We start from the raw sequence: 19,623 nt of genomic DNA, 5'->3' as shown, positions 1-19,623 counted from the left end.
TCAGCAGATGCTCTAATCAAAAATATTTTAACTTGGTATGATAATTAAACCAACTATAAAACTATGCAGCCTAGACAAAGATTTTTCCTATACTCTTAATTTCTAAAGTTCAACTGGACCTTTCAGGAAAACAGACAATTTTTCAGAGGAAGAGGAAAGCAGTAAGACAAGGCTGCATAATTTACACTGAACGTAAAAATGATTTGGCTTACAAAGCTTTCTATATACCAGTGATATCTTGGTGTGCAGCTCATAATGACAAAAAATACATTATGTTGGTATGTAGAAATTTTGCAACATTTTCTGGATTTCCGTTTTCTCGGGCATAAAATGAGGGGACTGACTTTTCCCTTTCACTTTTATAGCACCTAAAATATTCAAAGTCTACCGTTTCAAAAAAAAAAACAGATCACTCATTGGGGAATTAGCATGTAAGTTGACCAGGATAATTTCTGCCCTCCTGATACTGTCTTCTAATATTCTCCTTCAAGAAAAAATTAGTGGTTAGGAAGCAAAAATCAGTTCACATTAGTGCCAGTGTCTGAAAGCCTGAGTTCCAAATTGTGATTAATTTACCTTTTTCATATAAACCCATGAGGTGATGTTTGCAGACCACAGCATTGCTACACTAGGAAGCATAATTCATTTCACAATGGACTATGGGATAAGGTAGAATTCAAAATATGGCAATAGTTAACCAATCTGAAATAGTAAACAAAATGCCATTTTCTTTCTTTAATGCAACTTCATAGAGGTTAAGAAAGTCTTGCTTTGTAGACTTCTTTATCTTCAGAAGGTAACAAAATTCTGTTAATAGTATTAAAGTGCTTTGCAGTACTAAAAAGTTACCTATCAAGCAGTTTGAGCATTTTTTTTCTGCACATGTATTACACTAGCTATTTGTTTTGTAATTGCTATCTATGCAAATAGGTTGAGGTAAAGCCTTAGCCTCATCCTCTAATTTATCAAATATTCAAATTTAGTTGAATACGAAGTTATGACATTTAAATTTCCTCAGTGAAACAATAATCAATAAGAATTGTCAACCAATGGCTCGATAAAGGGACAAGTTCTCAGATATTCCATGCTGAGGAGATAATTTAGTAAGTATACAATTTTGAGTCAAAATAGATTTGGTATCTAATCTCAAATATTCTCTTTACTGTCTACAAGGAATGACATCTACATATAGTCAGCTTTATCTGTAAATGTCATGAGAATAAATGAAATGACTGAAAATGTCAACAACATGGCAAGAGGTAAAGGGTTTCCCCCCTCATTTCTCAGGTCTTTCTGTCTCTTTGGTGAATTTGCAAAATCACAAATTAAGACCAGACATCATTAAATGGCAATATTCACCTAGTCATTACTCTAAAACAGGTTTGAAAATGTTTTACCACTTTTCCTCTAAGCAGCAGCAGGTCACAAAGCAGACTCCAGAGAACTAACTGTGCAGCTGGTATACTGGAATCTGGAAATTTTGCACCTGTATTCTACCAATCCAACCAATCCAATTTTCCAATATCTTCCTTCCTGGTATCTGTATCTATCCCTCAGTAATGATTTCCCCTAAGCAAGTATCAGAAAATGTAATGGCCCAAAAGAAAGCAGCAGGATGAAGCTGAGTAAATAAGAACAGGCAAAATGTGTCATTCTGTTTTTCTGAGCAGGAAACTAAATTGACATTTCTTCATTTAACCTTTAATATTACGAGGACTATCATTTTTACTTTTACCGTATTTTCCGAAGTACTTAAAGAAATTAAGCTCGTACCTACATAACGTTCCACATCCATCACAGAAAATGTAGGTGGAGGGAGCCTGAGTCCCAGATCATCTAATTTAGGAACCATAATAGGGACATCAAATCCATGTTTCTCCAGATATCTTTGTGTCAGCTGGCTGCCATGCATCTTTACAATTATCTCATCGGCACTTAGGAAAAACATAAGAATAAAAATGTCATTTTAATTGGTAAGTTCAGTTTTAAAAACATACTGTGGTGATGGATTAATTCATATACTGGATCATGCTGTATCAGTGGCTCTTAAACTATCATATCTCATTCTTCTTCTAATGACAAATGTTTTGTTAATCTCATTTTGCTATCCTAAACAAGACCTTATAGATAATGTAATGTACATAATTCAATACATATAATTAGAAAAATATATAAAGTGCTCTAAATGCAAAAGAAAAAACCAACCTTGTTTGTAGTAAAGTATGTACAAGTTGAGTATCCCTAATTCAAAAATACAAACTCTAAAATGCTCAAAAATCCAAAATATTTTGAGCATTGATATGGTGCTCAAAGTGCTCATTGGAGCATTTCAGATTTTCAGATTAGGGATGCTCAGCTGCTATGTATAATGCAAATATTAAAAAAAAAAAAAAGAATCTGAAATCGTTTCTGAAACACTTCTGGTCCTTAGCATTTTGGATAAGGGATACTCAACCTGTATTTTAATATGTAAACTACACTAGAAGACATAATAAAATAATAGGATGCTTAAAACTAGTTGTAATGAATGGTTAGATTTAAGTTAAGTAGAAACATCAGAAGCCAGTTGATACAAACTGCATAGGAATTTTGGAGAGCAAAAAAGGTAGAGTGTGCATTAATGAGACTAAAAACTAGTCAGACCAGGTATGGTGACTCACACCTGTAATTCCCAACACTTTGGGAGGCCAAGGTGAGTGGATCACCTGAGGTCAGGAGTTCAAGACCAGTCTGACCAACATGGTGAAACGCTGTCTCTACTAAAAATACAAGAATTAGCTGGGCATGGTGGTGGGTGCCTTTAATCCCAGCTACTTGGGGAAGCTGAGGCAGGACAATTGCTTGAACTGGGGAGGCGGAGGTTGCAGTGAGCCAAGATCACACCATTGCACTCCAGCTGAGCAACAAGGGCAAAACTCCCATCTCAAAATAAAATAAAATAAAATAAAATAAAAACTAGTCAGATTTTATCTGACTATAAAATTCTATACAACTATCTCAAGTCTGATGGAACACAGAACAATTAATTCTTGTTCTGCATATTGGAACATGACTAGCATCCCTGGTCCCTCCCCACTGAGACAAGTGTCCAAAATGTTCCCATTGACAACTACTGATTTAAATGACCTGTTACAACCAGTATTCAATAAGTCTTAATATCAGGTAGTGACTTTAAGCCAAGAAGGGTTGGACTTCCAGCTGCCCTCTCTGATGATCAACACTTATATGCATTACATTAACGTAAGTGTGGTTTGTCCCTTTGCCTGCCAGATCTTTTCCAATGGGACATTCCAGATTTTATCTCCCAATTGCTTGAAGGATACGGCTGCTATACATTCAAAATTAAGTGCAACACTTGCCTTAAAGGTTAAAACACAATAGTCTCCACTTACACAATCAGATCTTAACTGTATGATGTCATCTGCTGCCTAGATGGCACGGAGAAGACAGGAGAAAAAGGAGATGCTGGTTTTCTGAATTACTGGACTCCTATCTCCCAATCCTCTCAATAAGGCAAGGACAAGTCTGAGGCCTAAGAAAACTGAGAGCCCTTTCCTAGATAGTCTTGTAAGCAAATAGCTTAGATATTCTTCATTTGACTCATCTACTAAACTGGAGCTCTGTATTACCTTTTAGTTTCCCCAGTAAGCATCCACAATTGTCCCTCCTTCCCCCAACCTCTAAGGATTAAATAATTCCTTCAACATCTAAGGGAGAACTTTAAATAACCTTTATTCCCTGATCTCAAATGTTTGGTGTTTTACTTCCCCTTTTGATCAAACATATATAATGACAAGTGTTTAAAATATAGGTACAACACTTTTTGCAGGAGGAAAAACTGGAGACAAACTAAACATGTTATCATACGGGGATGGTTAAGCAAATTATGATATCTATAGATTACTGCATACTATACAGCATTCAGGGAGTGAGGTAAATCTATGCATACATATGGAAGGATATCTATGAACTATAATAAAGAAGACAAATTGTACACTATGCATAATACTATTTTATTTTAAAATTATATATATCCATACATCCATATACATAAATGTTTTAATGTTTTTATGTAGAAAAGGGTCTCAAAAACTTATACTAAGTCTTAAAATTCACTGTTTTATACACTTCTGTGTTAATCATATCAAGTATGTGTAACTTAGTAATTATTGTTACTCTACTATGGTTTTAAATGTTGCAAAGGTTTATGGCGTTAAAACCCAAACATCCTGAACTAATGGTAATTACATTTTGGACATATGCGATCATCCCTATAACCTGTTCTCATTTGTGGTCACTGTGGCAGTAAAGTCACATAATTATTAGGCCAGTGTTTTTTGTTTTTTTTTTCTTTTTTTTGAGACGGAGTTTCGCTCTTGTTACCCAGGCTGGAGTGCAATGGCACGATCTCGGCTCACCGCAACCTCCGCCTCCTGGGTTCAGGCAATTCTCCTGCCTCAGCCTCCTGAGTAGCTGGGATTACAGGCAGGCGCCACCGTGCCCAGCTAATTTTTTGTATTTTTAGTAGAGACGGGGTTTCACCATGTTGACCAGGATGGTCTCGATCTCTTGACCTCGTGATCCACCCACCTCGGCCTCCCAAAGTGCTGGGATTACAGGCTTGAGCTACCGTGCCCGGCCAGGCCAGTGTTTTTAACACTACATTTTTGTGTCAGAAACCTATTTGGGGAAAAAAAAAAAAAAAGAAAGAAAGAAAGCTATAGCTCCTCTCCCTGAGAAATGAACACTCCCAACTGACATTAAATTATACATACCACTTTAGGGAGCGCACAAACTTGTCTTAGGCCCACCAATGGAGCCAGACTGAAAACTTTGGACCTAAGTGCCAAACCAATCAAGCATGAGACAATAAAAAAGAAAACAAACAAGCAAACATTTCTCCTACAGCTTGGAAACTGATTAAAAAAAATTTGTTTCTTTTTTTGAGAACAGGGTATTTAACATCACAAAAATCATGTGGAAACACTACATTTTAAAAATGTGTTCTTTCTGTCTCTTGACAGACCTGAGAGAGCCAACAGTAGATGCTTATCATTATATGTTTCTGCGTAAGGGGCAGGGGGCTAAAGAGGAATTCTAAAGACTGAGGAGAAACAGCAGGGGTTTTATCATTTCAGGATCTGAAATAATTCCATAATAAGCTGCATGTGATACTGTGATTTAAATTTAAATTGAGCTTCCCCTCTTTAACAAGCCTGGCTATGATCTTGTGTAAAAGCCTATTAAGCATCATCACTTTAAATAGATGTCAGGCAGTGAGTAGGAAATGATCTAAATTAGCATGATTAAATGCTTTATAATGCTTTCGACTCTCTTTGAGCCAGACAATTCAAATATATTCCATTATTTTTAAAAACTCAAAAAGCCCAGTCCTGCAGTGGTTGTATGTATTTCTGGTGGACCTAGGGCAGAGATGCATATAAAAGCAATGAAGAAAAAAACAGAGTTGGGAAACACGAGAAGGTGAGGCGAAAGAAAAAAATAGGCAGCAGCTGCATATCATAAGGAACCAAGTGCTGGGAACAACTCCTTTAGATTAGTGTATTTCAAACTTTTTGGACTGTGACCCACACTTAAACGTTTTTACAGGGTGACCCAGTGTGCACATACACATAACGAAAGTTCCATGAAAATATGCTTACTCTGCTACTTGGAATGAACTGATACTTTTCTATTTCATTAAGGAAGAAAAAATGGTGAAAAGCTGGCTGAGGACAATAATGGGTTGCAGCCTAAGTTTGAAAACATTACCTTTAGGTAATGTCACTGTATCAGACGACATTCTTACATTTTCTTTTATCGGAGTAAGTTTCCATACCTTGGGAAGACTCGAGAACGTAATTCCTTAATGAAAGTTCTAGTTCCAGCTTGCACAGGTTTGGAACCATCATCAATTTCTGTGTAGTCATGCCTGTGCCAGTTCCTCCTCTTCTTCACTGTATTTTTAGAAGATTAAAAAAAGAAAATGATTTTGGTAACTGGTGATACTATGTGCTTTCTAATCATTATGTTTGACAAAATCAGCAATAACAATTCTAAGTACATTAAAAACACTCAAGTTTTTAATGCAGTTCGAGGCCTGAGAATTTTGCTTAATGTAATGCTGCCATTACAGACAATTAACTGTGGATTAAAACCTACTCTTTTTATTTCAAAATATTTAAATTTAAATCAAGGAATTCAAATCAGCAGTGAAGCCTTTTATAATGTCTACACTTATAGATACTATACAATTTCCAAATTATATGCAATTATGATTTTCATCAGAACATTAGGTCCTAATATGATTATCCAGACCATCCAAATGGTCTTCTCAGGACAGGGCCTTTTATCTCACATAAGAAATCTATTCTAATAGCATAATTCCTTCCTCTTTCATGTTAAGACTTACTCCCCAAATAAGCAGTTACACTGACACAAAGAGCAGGTGACTGAGTCATAATTAAAGAAAGACAGGTAGGATGACAAAATAAATAACTTCATCATTCATTCCAACGTTAAGACCCTGTAATTCTACAGCTCTGGAAGGCTATAAGCTTCAGTAGTCACCACAATTGAAATCAGAAGACTTGGATTTGATTCCTAGTTCAGCCAACAGCTTTCTCTGCAACCTCGAGCAGGTCACTTAACACCTCTGGATCCAGACTCCTCAATGTAGGAATGAAGGGGTGGGTTAAGCCGCTAAATTTTCAAACTGTGTGGAAAAACCCCTCACAAAGGGGAGATGGAGAAAAAGCCAAGGAATGATCTCTGGACCTCATTCCTCTTTCCACTAGAGTGGCACCACCTATAGCTCTTGTGCATTCTATCAATGTATAATTTCAGTTTTAAATCTGTTTTTTTTTTTTTTTTTTTTTAGTTTGAAAATTACTCTTAAGCCTAAAACCTCCATGATTCTGGAAAATGTACTAATGTCTGCAACTTATTTAGAAATGCATTCAAAAACATAAGATGGGTAGACAGTAGAATAGTTATATAGATAGACGTGGTAGAGCATGTAATGAAAATGTTAATAGTAGAATCTAGATGGTAAGGCTTATAGGTGCTTGCTCTAAATTTTTCCAATTTTTCCTATATGTTTGAACATTTTCATAACAAAATGTTTTGGGGAAAACAACTTTTTGATTCCAAGTTATTTTAAACCTTTCCCGCCTTACAAAGATCGTAGTAATACAACAACATTGGGTCTTCATGTGGATAAGGAGAAGTCACAATAATTAACATAGGGGGAAATCAGGCTTATTCCTATCTAAGAGTCTAAAACAAGATTTCCAAGTAACTTAGGGCAGCCAGATCTTCAATATGGAAGAGGGTAAGTCCCATTAAAAAAAAAAAAAAAAACTCACAAGAAAAATTTAGAATCACAAAGCAAACTTCCTAGGAAATTCCACTAAGGCATCCTTTGTGTGTTATTTTTTCTCATTTAAAATCACTCCTAAAATTTGAGGGTATTTCATTCTAGATTTTTCTACCATATATAGATACATGACTCCATTTTATTTTCAACTGGAATCACAATGTTTATCCTGCTTTCTTCTATCATGAGCATTTTCTCCTTATTAAATATTTAAAACCAATTTAAAACAGACTACAATTTTAAGATGTACCATATTATAATCATTTTTTGATTCTTAAGCACTTAGTTCATTCTGAATCTTTCTTCAAAGTTGAGATTAATGTTTATATATTAATGTTTCCCTGATTAATTCCTCAGAATAAATTCCAAGAAATGCTAGAAGAAAGATCAAGATTTTTAAGGCACTTGCTACATATTACAAAACTGCCTCCAGAAAAGCAGTACTAGTAACTTACTTTCCTTACCAGTGTTACATAAGCAGCCTATTTCATAGCCCTGGGTTAACAATGGGCATCATTACTTTTTTTTTTTTAAAAGCAGCCCATTTGATAGGTAAAAGTATGATATGATACTGCATTTTAAAATTTTCTTGTTTTTTTTTTAAGACAGGGTATCACTCTGTCACCCAGACTGGAATGCAGTGGCACAATCACCAGTTCACTGCAGCCTCAAACTCCTGGGCTCAAGCAATCCTCCTACCTTAGCAACTCTAGTAGTTAATTTTCATTTTTGCAGAACAGATTAATCAGTGAAGTGCATCAACTTTGGAATTAGACTACTAAGGATTCAAACTCCAGCTCTGTCAAATAGCTACATAAAAGGGCTAGCTAGATCATTTTTCTCATTTCTCACATGGAGTTGTTATAAATATTGAAGAAGATAACATAGGTAAGTACTTACTTACCTACTATAGTACCCAGCATGTAATAAGCTGCCAAACACTATCATTTCCTTTTAAATGTGCTGACTTGTAGGAAATTAAAAGAAGGATACAATTGTGCTGTTGGGCTAACATGCTTAAACCATAAAATCAGCCACTGTATAACAGCTGACTAAATTTCTTAAAGGAAGGAGGCCAGTGAAGGAATATTTTAGTAATGGTTATAGGGAAAGGAGAAAATTTGGTCTGGATTACATGTGCCTAAAGAAGACAGAGAATATATATATACTTAAGTCATCTGTGGGCTGTTTTTTGATACCTGCCCTCAAACAGAGTTCTTAATTCCCATTAAGAGGGTAAAAAGTCTATATTCACCATATTAAGTAGGTGTTATACTGGCTAAATGGTATCAATAATAAGGACTCCTGGGAATCTCTGAAACGAACAAGAAACCAGGGTAGCAAATAAGAGAGGCTTAATAGGCCAGGAGCAGTGGCTCACACCTGTAATCCTAGCACTTTAAGAGGCCAAGGCGAAGCCAGCCTGGCCAACATGGTGAAACTCCGTCTCTACTAAAAGTACAGAAACTGACCAGGCATGGCGGCACACGCCTGTAATCCCAGCTACTCGGGAGGCTGAGGCAGGAGAATTGCTTGAATCCAGGAGGTGGATGTTGCATGCAGTGAACCATGATTGCCCCACTGCACTCCAGCCTGGGTGACAGCAAAAGAGTCTGTCTCGAAAAATAAATTTAAAAAAAGAGAGAGGGGCTTGATAGAAGAGGGAAAGGGATCAAAAGGGATTAACCAAGTTGGGGTAGAAGGTAACGAGTAGGCAAGGTGAGCCTTAAATCAAGATAAAACAGATGACTGGATCTTGGGCGTTTTCCCTGTAAGTACTCAGAGTTGGATGTTTGCCCAGAAGATAGCCAATGCCTGATCTTACATTCGAGAAGAAAAGGGAAGCTTCTCTCCAAAGCATAATTATTCAAAGTGAAGTCGTGATCCTTTATGGATTGTGTAATCAATTTAGTGAGCATAACATGATTTTTAAAAAATTAAATCATACAGGAAAAATAAAAAAATAGAGTATATCACATTATTCTGCCTCACAGCAAATTATATTTCATAGAAGTTGAATTCAAATTATTTCATTTTGGGACTATATACTTAAATTCTAAACTAAAACTGCTATAAATTTTAGGTAAGTTTCCCTTAAGATAACAATACCATATTATTTATTTACTTTCTCCAAGAGTTACTCAACAATTATTTCAAGTTATTTATCACATACTCAGTGCTAGCCAGAGAAAGATCCTTTAAAAAACATTTATGACAATAAACTAGTCAATTACACTTGTAACAGCTCCACCAATTTGCTAACCTCAAGTTTTATACCGTATACATAGCAAAAGGAATAGCCTCTATTTTACAAGGAAATATTTTAATGCATTCATGTAGCTTAAATTTTTAAATATAAAGAAATTAGAAAAATTACTAATATTTCTAACAAAACAAATGGGCAGTCAGTTGCCAGTAAGTCTCTTGAAAAAATAGAACAAAATGTCTACTCCACTGGAAAAAAGTACTCGGAAAAAAGCTGCATGTAAAATAAAGACGTCATATACAACCAACCTAAGTGTGTCTATCAAGGTATGTTCAGGCAAAGGTTTTAAAATGAATGTTCTAAAATGACAAAGCCTATAGTTTTCTTTTTAAAAATTTGTGAATATAAAAATGCTAGCCCACAGCCTAAAATTTCAAAATAAATAGTTATTAAAGGCCAGGCATGGTGGGTCATGCCTGTAATCACAGTACTTTTGGGAGTCTAGGCAGAGTTGGAGGCCAGCCTGGGCAACAAAATGAGACTTTATCTTTACAAAATATCAAAAAATTAGCTGGGTGTGGTGAAGTGTGCCTGTGGTCCCAGCTATTCCAGAGGCTGAGGCAGGAGGATCACTTAAGCCCAGGAGGTCAAGGCTTCAGTGAGCTCTGATAGCTCCACTACACTCCAGCACGGGTGACAGGGCAAGACCCTATCTCAAATTTAGAAAAAAATGTATAACATAATCCAAGCCTTTTAAATATTTTCTCTCCCATTTGCACAATAACAACATTCTAATGTATTCTTCTGAAGCATCTGTAAAAGGCTGAAAATAGATACCATTTTAGGTACAATGTTGGTCCACTCCAGTAGATGCCTGGGGCTTCCCTGCCTATGCCCTCCCTTCTTAAGAAGAAGAATGTGGTCAGAAACCTGTCTGGTGTGTCTTTGTACTTCTACTTCCTCAGATCTCAGGAAGGGGTTTCAGGCAGAGAGGATGGCTGGGCAGGACTCTAGGCCATACACAATATAGCAACCAAATTCAGAAAACATAAGTAATATTTTAGTGTATCAATGCTCTCATTTTCTCCTTAAAATATAAGGCATATGAGTGCACTGAAGTCTTACTCTGTATACTGTCCCAAAATACTACTAAAGATCTTCTATTTGTAAAGAGAGCAAAACAAGTGAAATCAGTTTCCAGAAACAGAAAAATTTTACTTTACTACAATATCAAACTATGTAGTTGAATTTGGGGACTCTGCACTGGCAATGACGACTGATAGCATATTTTTCGCCCTTAATCTTTTGACTTAGTAATTCAGACAAAAACTACATCCAAAATACCTTGAGCGAAATCTTTCCTTACAGTTCTTGATGGGTGCAATATGTAACTCGTAGGGGTACCATTAAAGTATTGCCATGTACATGTAAGTTTGAAATGTCAGTTTTTTTTTCTGAAATGTCCATTTTTATTTAAGCTTCTAGTACTTACTCAAGGAGGAACCATGTAAAACTGCACAGTTGGGACAGTGATACAGGTCAATGTCAACAGCATGATGTTCTTCTACTCCAACACAGCTAAGACAAAGAAAAAATCAATGTGTAAGTAAGCTGAAAATCTTCACTTAACTCTAATACAGTGGTTGGAATTTAGCTGAGAAATGTACAACCACCTCACCAACACATTTTTGTAGAGCACAGAAACACATATAAAAATAAATTTTATTCTGTTCTCTACGAACTTGCTAAGTGAGTGTGGGGGAACAAACTATACTCAAAGTAATTCTCTCCTAGCAGGAGTAGGGACATCAGAAATAATACAATTATAAGCCATAAAATCCTCAACCATTATAATGTCACCTGTTATAAAATGTCAACAAAATGAGACAAAAGATAAATCACATCAAAATGTGAACAATGAAAACGCTATATGACAAAATTTGTGGGATGAAGAACTTATAAACAGAAACATATAGCTTTAAATGCATCCGTTAGAAAAAAAAAGGCTGAAATTAATGAGCTATGTTATCATCTCAAGAAGTTACAAAAATAATAGCCAAAAAAACCTTAGAAACAGAGATAGAAGGAAAAACAAAGAGAAGAAATCAATGACACAGAAAAGATGTAATAGAGCATTGAAGACAAAAATTGATTCTTTGAAAAGATTTATAAAATTGGCAAACCTCTAGTAAGGCCAAGATAAAAGAGAAAAGGCATAACCCATTCTAGGAATGAAAAGGGAGGCAAAACTTAGATCCTAAAAATATTAGATATAAATGAGGATATTATGAACAATTTTATGCTAAGAGAATTAAAAATATTAGATATGGGCAAACCTGAGTCATGAGGAAATAGAGTATCTGAATAGTCCTGAACAATCACTTAGTAATTTTAAAAATTGACACACAAAGAAGACTCCAGGCCCACATGACCTCACATGCAAGTTCTATCAAATATTCAAGGAATAAATAAATCTAATATCAAATTTATTCCAGAGAGCAGGAAAAAAGGAGTTGCTCCCTAACTCAATTCATGACAGCATAACCTTGGTACAAAAAATTGGAAAGAATTACAGGTTTTTTATGAACAAAGATGCAAATATCAAGTTGGGTCTATCCCAGGAATACAAGGTGGCTTTTAACACTAAAAATCTTAATCAGTGAAACTTACCACATTACTAGATTAAAAGAAAAAAATCATATGACCATTTAAAAAGATGCAGAAAAAGTATTTGATAAAATTCAACATTTATGTATGATTAAAAAGTAAACAAACCTCTTAGCAAGCTTAGAGGATACTTCCATAATCTGGAAAAGGGTACTTTTAAAATATCTTATGCAAATAACATGAAAGCAGTCGCTCTGAGATTAAGAACATAGCAAGAACACCTGCTATTACTACTTCTGGTGAACACTGTGCTGGAGGATGGACTGGTACAGTAAAATAAGGAAAATAATTAAAAGGTATAGGGGTTGGGGGAAAAAAGGCTATCATCTGCAAATGCTATGGTTACACATGCAGAAAATGCAAAAGAATCTATAGAGAAATCATAAGAATCAATAAAAAGATTGCTAAATATTAGTACATAAAAAAAACTATTTCCATAAACCAACAATATAAAGCTAAAAAGTGAAATAAAATACCATGTACAACTGCATGAAAGTGTCAAGTACAGTGGAATAAATTTAACAAAAATTATGCAAGACTTCTTTAAGAAAAAATATAAAATATTACTGAGAGACTTTAAAGAAAACCTAAAAATAAAGTAAGATATACATCATGACCATAGGTTTGAAGTTCAATAATGTAAAGATATTAATTCTCCTCAAAGTGATTTACAGATTCAATTTAATTCCAATCAACATCTGTGGAACCCAACAAGCTAGTTCTAAAATTAATATGGAAAGGTACAGGGCCAAGAATATGCAAAGCATTCACAGAAAACAAAAACAAAACAAACCCCCCACCCTAAAACTCTACCAAGTATCAAGACTTATTTAAAGTGCTAGGAAGCAAGGCAATATGAAACAGATGCCAGTGCCCAAAACCAGATCTATGCATATGTGGACACTCATGTGTAACAGGAGACATGCAAGAGCACACAACAACAATAAACTTCTCAATATAAAGCCCTAAACACTTTTTAAATCGCTTTTATATAAATATCTTATATAGCTGGGCATGGTGACTCACAACTGTAATCCCAGCACTTTGGGAGGCTGAGGTGGGCGGATCTCCTGAGGTCAGGACTTCAAGACCAGCCTGATCAACATGGAGAAACCCCGTTTCTACTAAAAATACAAAATTAGCCAGGTGTGGTGGCACATGCCTGTAATCCTAGCTACTTAGGGAGGCTGAAGCAAAAGAATCGCTTGAACCCAGGAGGCAGAGGTTGTGGTGAGCCGAGATTGTGCCATTGCACTCCAGCCTGGGCAACAAAAGCGAAACTCTGACAATAAATAAAGAAATATCTTATATATATATGTATCTTTTTATTTTAAAAAAGATATATCAGCCTGGCAGGGTGGCTCGCGTCTGTAATCCCAGCACTCTGGAAGGCAGAGGCAGGTGGATCACTTGCAGTCAGGAGTTAGAAACCAACCTGACCGACATAGCAAAACCCCATCTCTACTAAAAATACAAAAATTAGCTGGGCATGGTGGTGCATACCTATAATCCCACTACTTGGGAAGCTGAGGCAGGAGAATCGTTTGAACCCAGAAGGTGGAGACTACAGTGAGCCGATATCAAACCACTGCACTCCAGCCTGGGCAACACAGCAAGATTCCATGTCAAAAAAAAAATATATATATATATATATATTTATATATCTTTTTTTAATAAAAAGAAACATATATTTATGTAAAAGGTATTTATATATAAAATATATTTTATATACATAAATGTATATCTTTTATAAAATATCTTATAAAAGATAAAATATCTTATATTTTTAAGGTATTTTATTTTGTATTTATTTTATAATTTTAAGATATATTAAAATCTGTTTTAATAAAAAAAGCAAAATTATATATCTATCTCATAACATAAAAATTTATTCCAAAGTAGATCATACCTAAACACACATAAAACACAAAGTACAAAGGTTGTATAACATAATATAGAAAATATCTCTATGACTTTATGGCAGGAAGGACTGTCTTAATTAAAACACAAAAAGCACCGCCCATAAGGGGGAAAAGTGGTGACTTCAGCCATATTAAAACAAACTCCTAATCATTAAACTATAAAGAGTGAAATAAGCCAGAGTAGCAGAAGACATTACAATACAGGTGGCCACCAAAGGAATTACACCCAGAATATACTGAACTCCTACAAATGAATACCAAAAAAAAAAAAAAAATCCAGTAGAAAAATGAACAAAATACTTGGACAGGCACATCATAAAAGGAACTCTAAATGGTTGAATCACACATAAAAAGGTGTACAACCTCATAAGTAACTGGGGGAAATATAGATTAAAAGCACAATAAATACAACATACCCAACAGACCAGCTAAAACTAAAAAGCCTGATGATACTATGTGCTGAAGATGATGTGGAGCAACAGGAACTTTAAATTGATAATCTGATACAGCCACTGTGGAAAATAATTTGACATTAAAACTGTTCTATGACCAAGCAAAACCTTTTATAGGTAAGCACACCTTAGAGAAACTCAGGCACTACCTATACGGAACCGCTTACAGAATCACTATTTGTGAGTCTATAAATAGTAAAATGGATAAATACAGCATATTATCATAACAGAACTCTATATGGTAATGAAAATGAAAGAATCGTACAATAAATGAATGAATTCTACAAGTTAATAACCATTGAGTTAAATTTTTAAAAGACATAAAGGAGTACATACGGTATATTCTATTTATATAGAAAATTCAAAACTAGGGAAAGCTGAAGTATATTGCTTTGGGATAATAAAACTATCTTTAAAAGCAAGGAAGAGATCGATCTTGACAGTAGGACAGTGGTTTCCTCTGGGGATTATAATCTGGAAAGGATGGCAGGTGGTATCCTGGGGTTCTAGATGACTGTTATTACGTGGATCCATATTTTACGATTATTGGTTAAACTGTAGATTTATGTTTTAGGCACTTTTCCTCCATTATTATTCCATTATTAAATACTAAATAAAAATACACAATTAAAATACTAAATTTCACAATTAAAATTCTACCTAAAACCATGTAAAAAATTAGGTAAACAAAAATCTTGAAATGTATTAATCTAATAACTAAAACAAAATGTCAAAAGTAATAAATCAGAGACCTCCATATACCAGAAAACAAGCCTACTCTCACCTGAGAGAACTCCAGTATACTTGCTACTGTAAAGTCTTTGAGAGACTGAGTAGAGCTTGCTGCAGTCCCAAAAGGTCAAAACCAAAAGATGTCAACAAATAACATGACACTGTTGTTTGAATACTGAATCTATGTATAAATCAAACTATTACAATTTGCTTTTGAGTAGAACACAAGTTTATCTGTCCATTTTCCCCATAAAAAGCAAAAGGTGAATATGCTAATTGTTTAAAAACTTATTTTTTAACTGAAAGACTACAAATTTCCAATTCAAGAAGTGAATGTTATACAAAATTTTATATATCTGTACATACAATTCCCTTGGTCCATAGTTTCCTATAAGAAACTCAAAAAGGTTTCTGTCACCCAAAGAAAAGGTTAAGAATCACTGGATGGAGGAGTCACACTTCCCAACTTCAAACCCACTTAACAAAGCTACGGTAATCAAGACAGTGTGGTACTGGCATAAGGACAGACAAACCAAATAGAACTGAGAGTCCAGAAATAAACTCTTACATTTGTGGCCAACTAATTTTTGGCAAGAGTGCTAAGATCATTCAAGGGGAAAAAATAGTCTGTTCAACAAATGGTATGAGACAATATACATGAAAAAGAATGTGTTTGGACCTCTACCACACACCATATACAAAAATTAACTCAGATAGCTCATATACCTAAAGGTAAGAACACTATAAAACTCTTGAAATAAAGCATAACAGTAAGTGTTCAAAGCCTTGAATCATTAGATCTGACACCAAAAGCACATGGGACAAAAGAAAAAATAGATAAACTGGTTTTCACACTACAGTCTAAAGGCTTCTATTTTTCTCAGCTAAGTTTAGTGTGAGACACTCAGCTGAGTATGAAAAAAAAAGTAGAGGTATGAGGAAAAGACGTATGAAAGGGTTGATCTGGAGAACGAAAGACCAAGAAACACAGTAACATTGCTAGCTAATGTTGAGAGTCCGAGTCCACCTGAGATTCCAAACACACACACACACACACACACACACACCTCTCTCATGCTGAAATATAATCGAAATTATTGGAGGTGGGGCCTGCTGGGAATTGTTTGATCATGGGGATAGATCCCTCAGGAATGTCTTGTGCTGTCCTAGGGGTAGTCAGTGAGTTCTCATGAGATCTGGTTTAAAAATGCATAGCACCTCCCTCCTACTCCCTTGCATCTGTACTAGCCTTGCACCTGTACTAGCCATGGGAGCACCTACTCCCCCTTCACCTTCTGCCATGATCAAAAGCTTCCTAAGGCCTCACCAGCAGCAGATGCCAGCACCACGCTTCCTGTTCTGTAGGCACCACAGCCTATAGAACCATTAGTCAATTAAACCTCTTCTTTCTAAATGACTCAGCCTCAGGTATTTCTTTATAATGATGCAAAAACAGCCTAATACAAAAACATTTCTATGTATTTATGTAATATTTTTTCAGCAATCTTCACCCGTGCGGTGCAGACCCAGAGTAGGAAAATGAGTTCATCCAGAGTTGGGATTTTTGTAGGTAAAGACCAAAAAGGAGTTCCTGATATTTACAAGGCAATTAAAGGATGACTCGTAAAATGTAAGCGGTCAAAAAAGATGTGAAGACAGAAGGTAGTGAGAAAATGGTGAGATTATTTGAGGGGTCTCAATGGATCCCAGCACTGGGTCCGTGGCCTTGAGCAAGTGACCCAGAAGGAGCAGAGATTATGCCCAAAGAGTAGAATGTTTGGAATCTGACATTTCTGAGGTAGCATCATCTATAACAGTGATAAGATCCAAGTGTGAAAACAGTGTGTAGCTAAAATGAGGCAAGAAAAAGATCACTGCTGACAAGTGGTAAGATGCATGAGAGCTATCTCTGAATTCAATAAAACAAGTACAAAACCATAAATGCAAGGTTCATTAAGTGTCAAAAGAATTAGGTGCTATACTCCCACCAAAACAGAAACTCAATGTTAACAGATGCCAAGCTGGCACTTTTTCTACAGAAACTCCTGGTTTGTCTTGTCTCACCTTGACCATGGCCACATTTCTCACTCCTAAGAAGTGACTGTGACACCAAAAAGAATTAGATAAAAAAACATTAGATGTGATCTGAAAAACCAAAACCAGCATATCATAAACTCTCCATGAACATTTAAGGTACATAAATCAGGATGACTCCCATGAGGGTTAGGGCAAAAAGAGGGAGACAGGGACATTTCAATTGGTTAAGAACGCCTCAGGTTAACATGACTATTAATCTTCAATGATCCATGAGTTCTAGTGTCTACTCTTCACCCCTACCTCACCCCATATAATCTGTTTTATTAAATGTCAGTGAAGGCTGCAGGTGTGGGCCAGTTCTAATCAACTGGTAAAACATTTTTGGCTACATTTGTTTTGAAATTTCAACACAGTAGTAAATTTGGTATATCAATAAAAACATTAAATTTTGTAAACCAGTAAATCTGAAAAACACTCCATTTAAATTAACCATACAAAATATAATTTAAAAAAATTAAACACAAAAAGTTAACATTCCTAAACCAATAATTATCTCAGGTCTTTGAAAGGAACCAAAAGGAACTACTGCCTACACTTCCGTTTCTCTCTCAGAGGTAGGTATAACTTCTCCCTACCCTTTATCACCCACTCCAGCCTTCACTCACTGCCCCCAACTAAAAAAATGCTAGAATCATGATACTTTTAACAGACATGTTAAGAGCAAATGCAGCAGGTCACACAAAATGCACAACTCCGAAAACATATTTTCTAAGAATCACTTTCAACCCTGGCACATAACCTTCTTTAGTCTCTTCCACTCCATTTATTTCTCTTGTAAAATGTTCCTTCGAATACAGATTGTCACACTTCCTAACAGCAAAATGTTCTGTTTATTAGACCACTTTGTGTGCTGGGGAACGGGGGAGGTGTTTTCCTACAGGGTGACAATCTGACCTTTGCGAATAGCTTCCATCTATAGAACAGCCTCACTGCCATTTGGTGAGTGGGGAAGTGACAACTTTAGCACTTTCCATTGTCTTAATCTTCTGAAATTGTTGCTTAGCTAGCATTTTTTTTTGACACTTGATGTGAACTGAATTGAATTAATGACTAACCAAAATTCCCTAGGATCAGCCAAACATTCTCTTTTTTCCTCTCAGATAATACTCTCATTTATATTCTCTACTCTCAGTGTTAGAAGAGTGGGTGGCCAAATTCTTTCAGATCTTAACTGTCAGTGGACTTCATTACATATTCCTCTTGCTTCAGATGCTCTCCCCAATTCTTCACCAAACAATCTTACACTACCTAGTCTTCAAAGCTCCACTCAAATTCCTCCTCCTTGGTGATACTGCACTTGATCACACCACACATACTTCCACTTTTGTGAAGATTATACATTTGACACATTAAAGCTGTGTACTGGCATACTATATGCTTAAGGGGTCTGAACTAAATGCATACTCTGAACCAAATTCCTTTGGTTCACAATAATCTCATAATATTCATGTATGGTTCATTTTTCCTACCTCCAGCAACAGGGCTTATGCTTCCAACTGTCCCAGGGCTTCCAGAATTATTTCCAACCAGCTGATTAAAAGAATCTATGTTAATAAGGCTAAGAGAAAAAGACAGTATAAAAAGGAACTGATCAAAGAACATGAGGGGTAAATAAGAGGGTTGAAGAACCAAGATGTGCATTCAGTGGTACAAAACATACCCCCAAAGAGCTAAAAATCCTATTGACAAGCTTCTAATTAAATTTGTCCCACAATGAATATATGAAATAGATACATCAGTGGGATTTGCATGGTGATACATTATTTGCTTCAAGTACATAAATGCTTGTTATTTTGCTCTTCACTGGCTGACATCTTGGACACAGAGTAACTGGCAATGCAAATGGTGAATGCATCCTTACAAATAAGCACAAATTGTTTCATGAAGGTAATAATTTCTATCTGAATGTTCTAAAGAAGGAAGAGGTGTTTTACATTTCTGAAATATTCAAGAAGCTAAATATATTTACTTTTAACTGTCCTGTGGTGAAAAGAACAGTAAAACTCTCAAGTTAATAATCTCTTACTCCTCAGCCTACTTTCTGCCTAGCTGGCTGGGTATGGGGAATGTCTTCACAGACTAAAGAAGGCAGGATACAAACAGTGCCCAGTAGATCTGCTATTTTTGTGGTGATAAAGACTATTCTTTTATTTATAAATTGTGATAACA

General features: G+C 35.6%; 1 protein-coding gene and 1 long non-coding RNA gene across 2 annotated transcripts in view; one reads left to right on the top strand and one right to left on the bottom strand.

The window, feature by feature from the left end:
• Nucleotides 1-19,623, top strand: part of LOC105713744 (uncharacterized) — a 153,050-nt gene that overhangs the window by 88,292 nt on the left and 45,135 nt on the right. The window lies entirely within an intron of this gene.
• Nucleotides 1-19,623, bottom strand: part of KDM7A (lysine demethylase 7A) — a 91,398-nt gene that overhangs the window by 47,814 nt on the left and 23,961 nt on the right. Inside the window, exons 2-4 of the mRNA XM_021665311.2 lie at nt 11,077-11,162; nt 5,840-5,957; nt 1,774-1,934 (exon numbers count right to left, since the gene is read on the bottom strand). Of these exons, the coding sequence (XP_021520986.1) occupies nt 1,774-1,934; nt 5,840-5,957; nt 11,077-11,162 (365 nt within the window). The remainder of the gene's footprint in view (nt 1-1,773; nt 1,935-5,839; nt 5,958-11,076; nt 11,163-19,623) is intronic.

Source organism: Aotus nancymaae, unplaced genomic scaffold, assembly GCF_030222135.1.
Source record: "Aotus nancymaae isolate 86718 unplaced genomic scaffold, 86718_ANA_hifiasm-v0.15.2.pri h1tg000002l, whole genome shotgun sequence".
NCBI classification, from domain to species: Eukaryota; Metazoa; Chordata; class Mammalia; order Primates; family Aotidae; genus Aotus; species Aotus nancymaae.
This window is presented reverse-complemented; position numbering and strand designations above follow the sequence as displayed.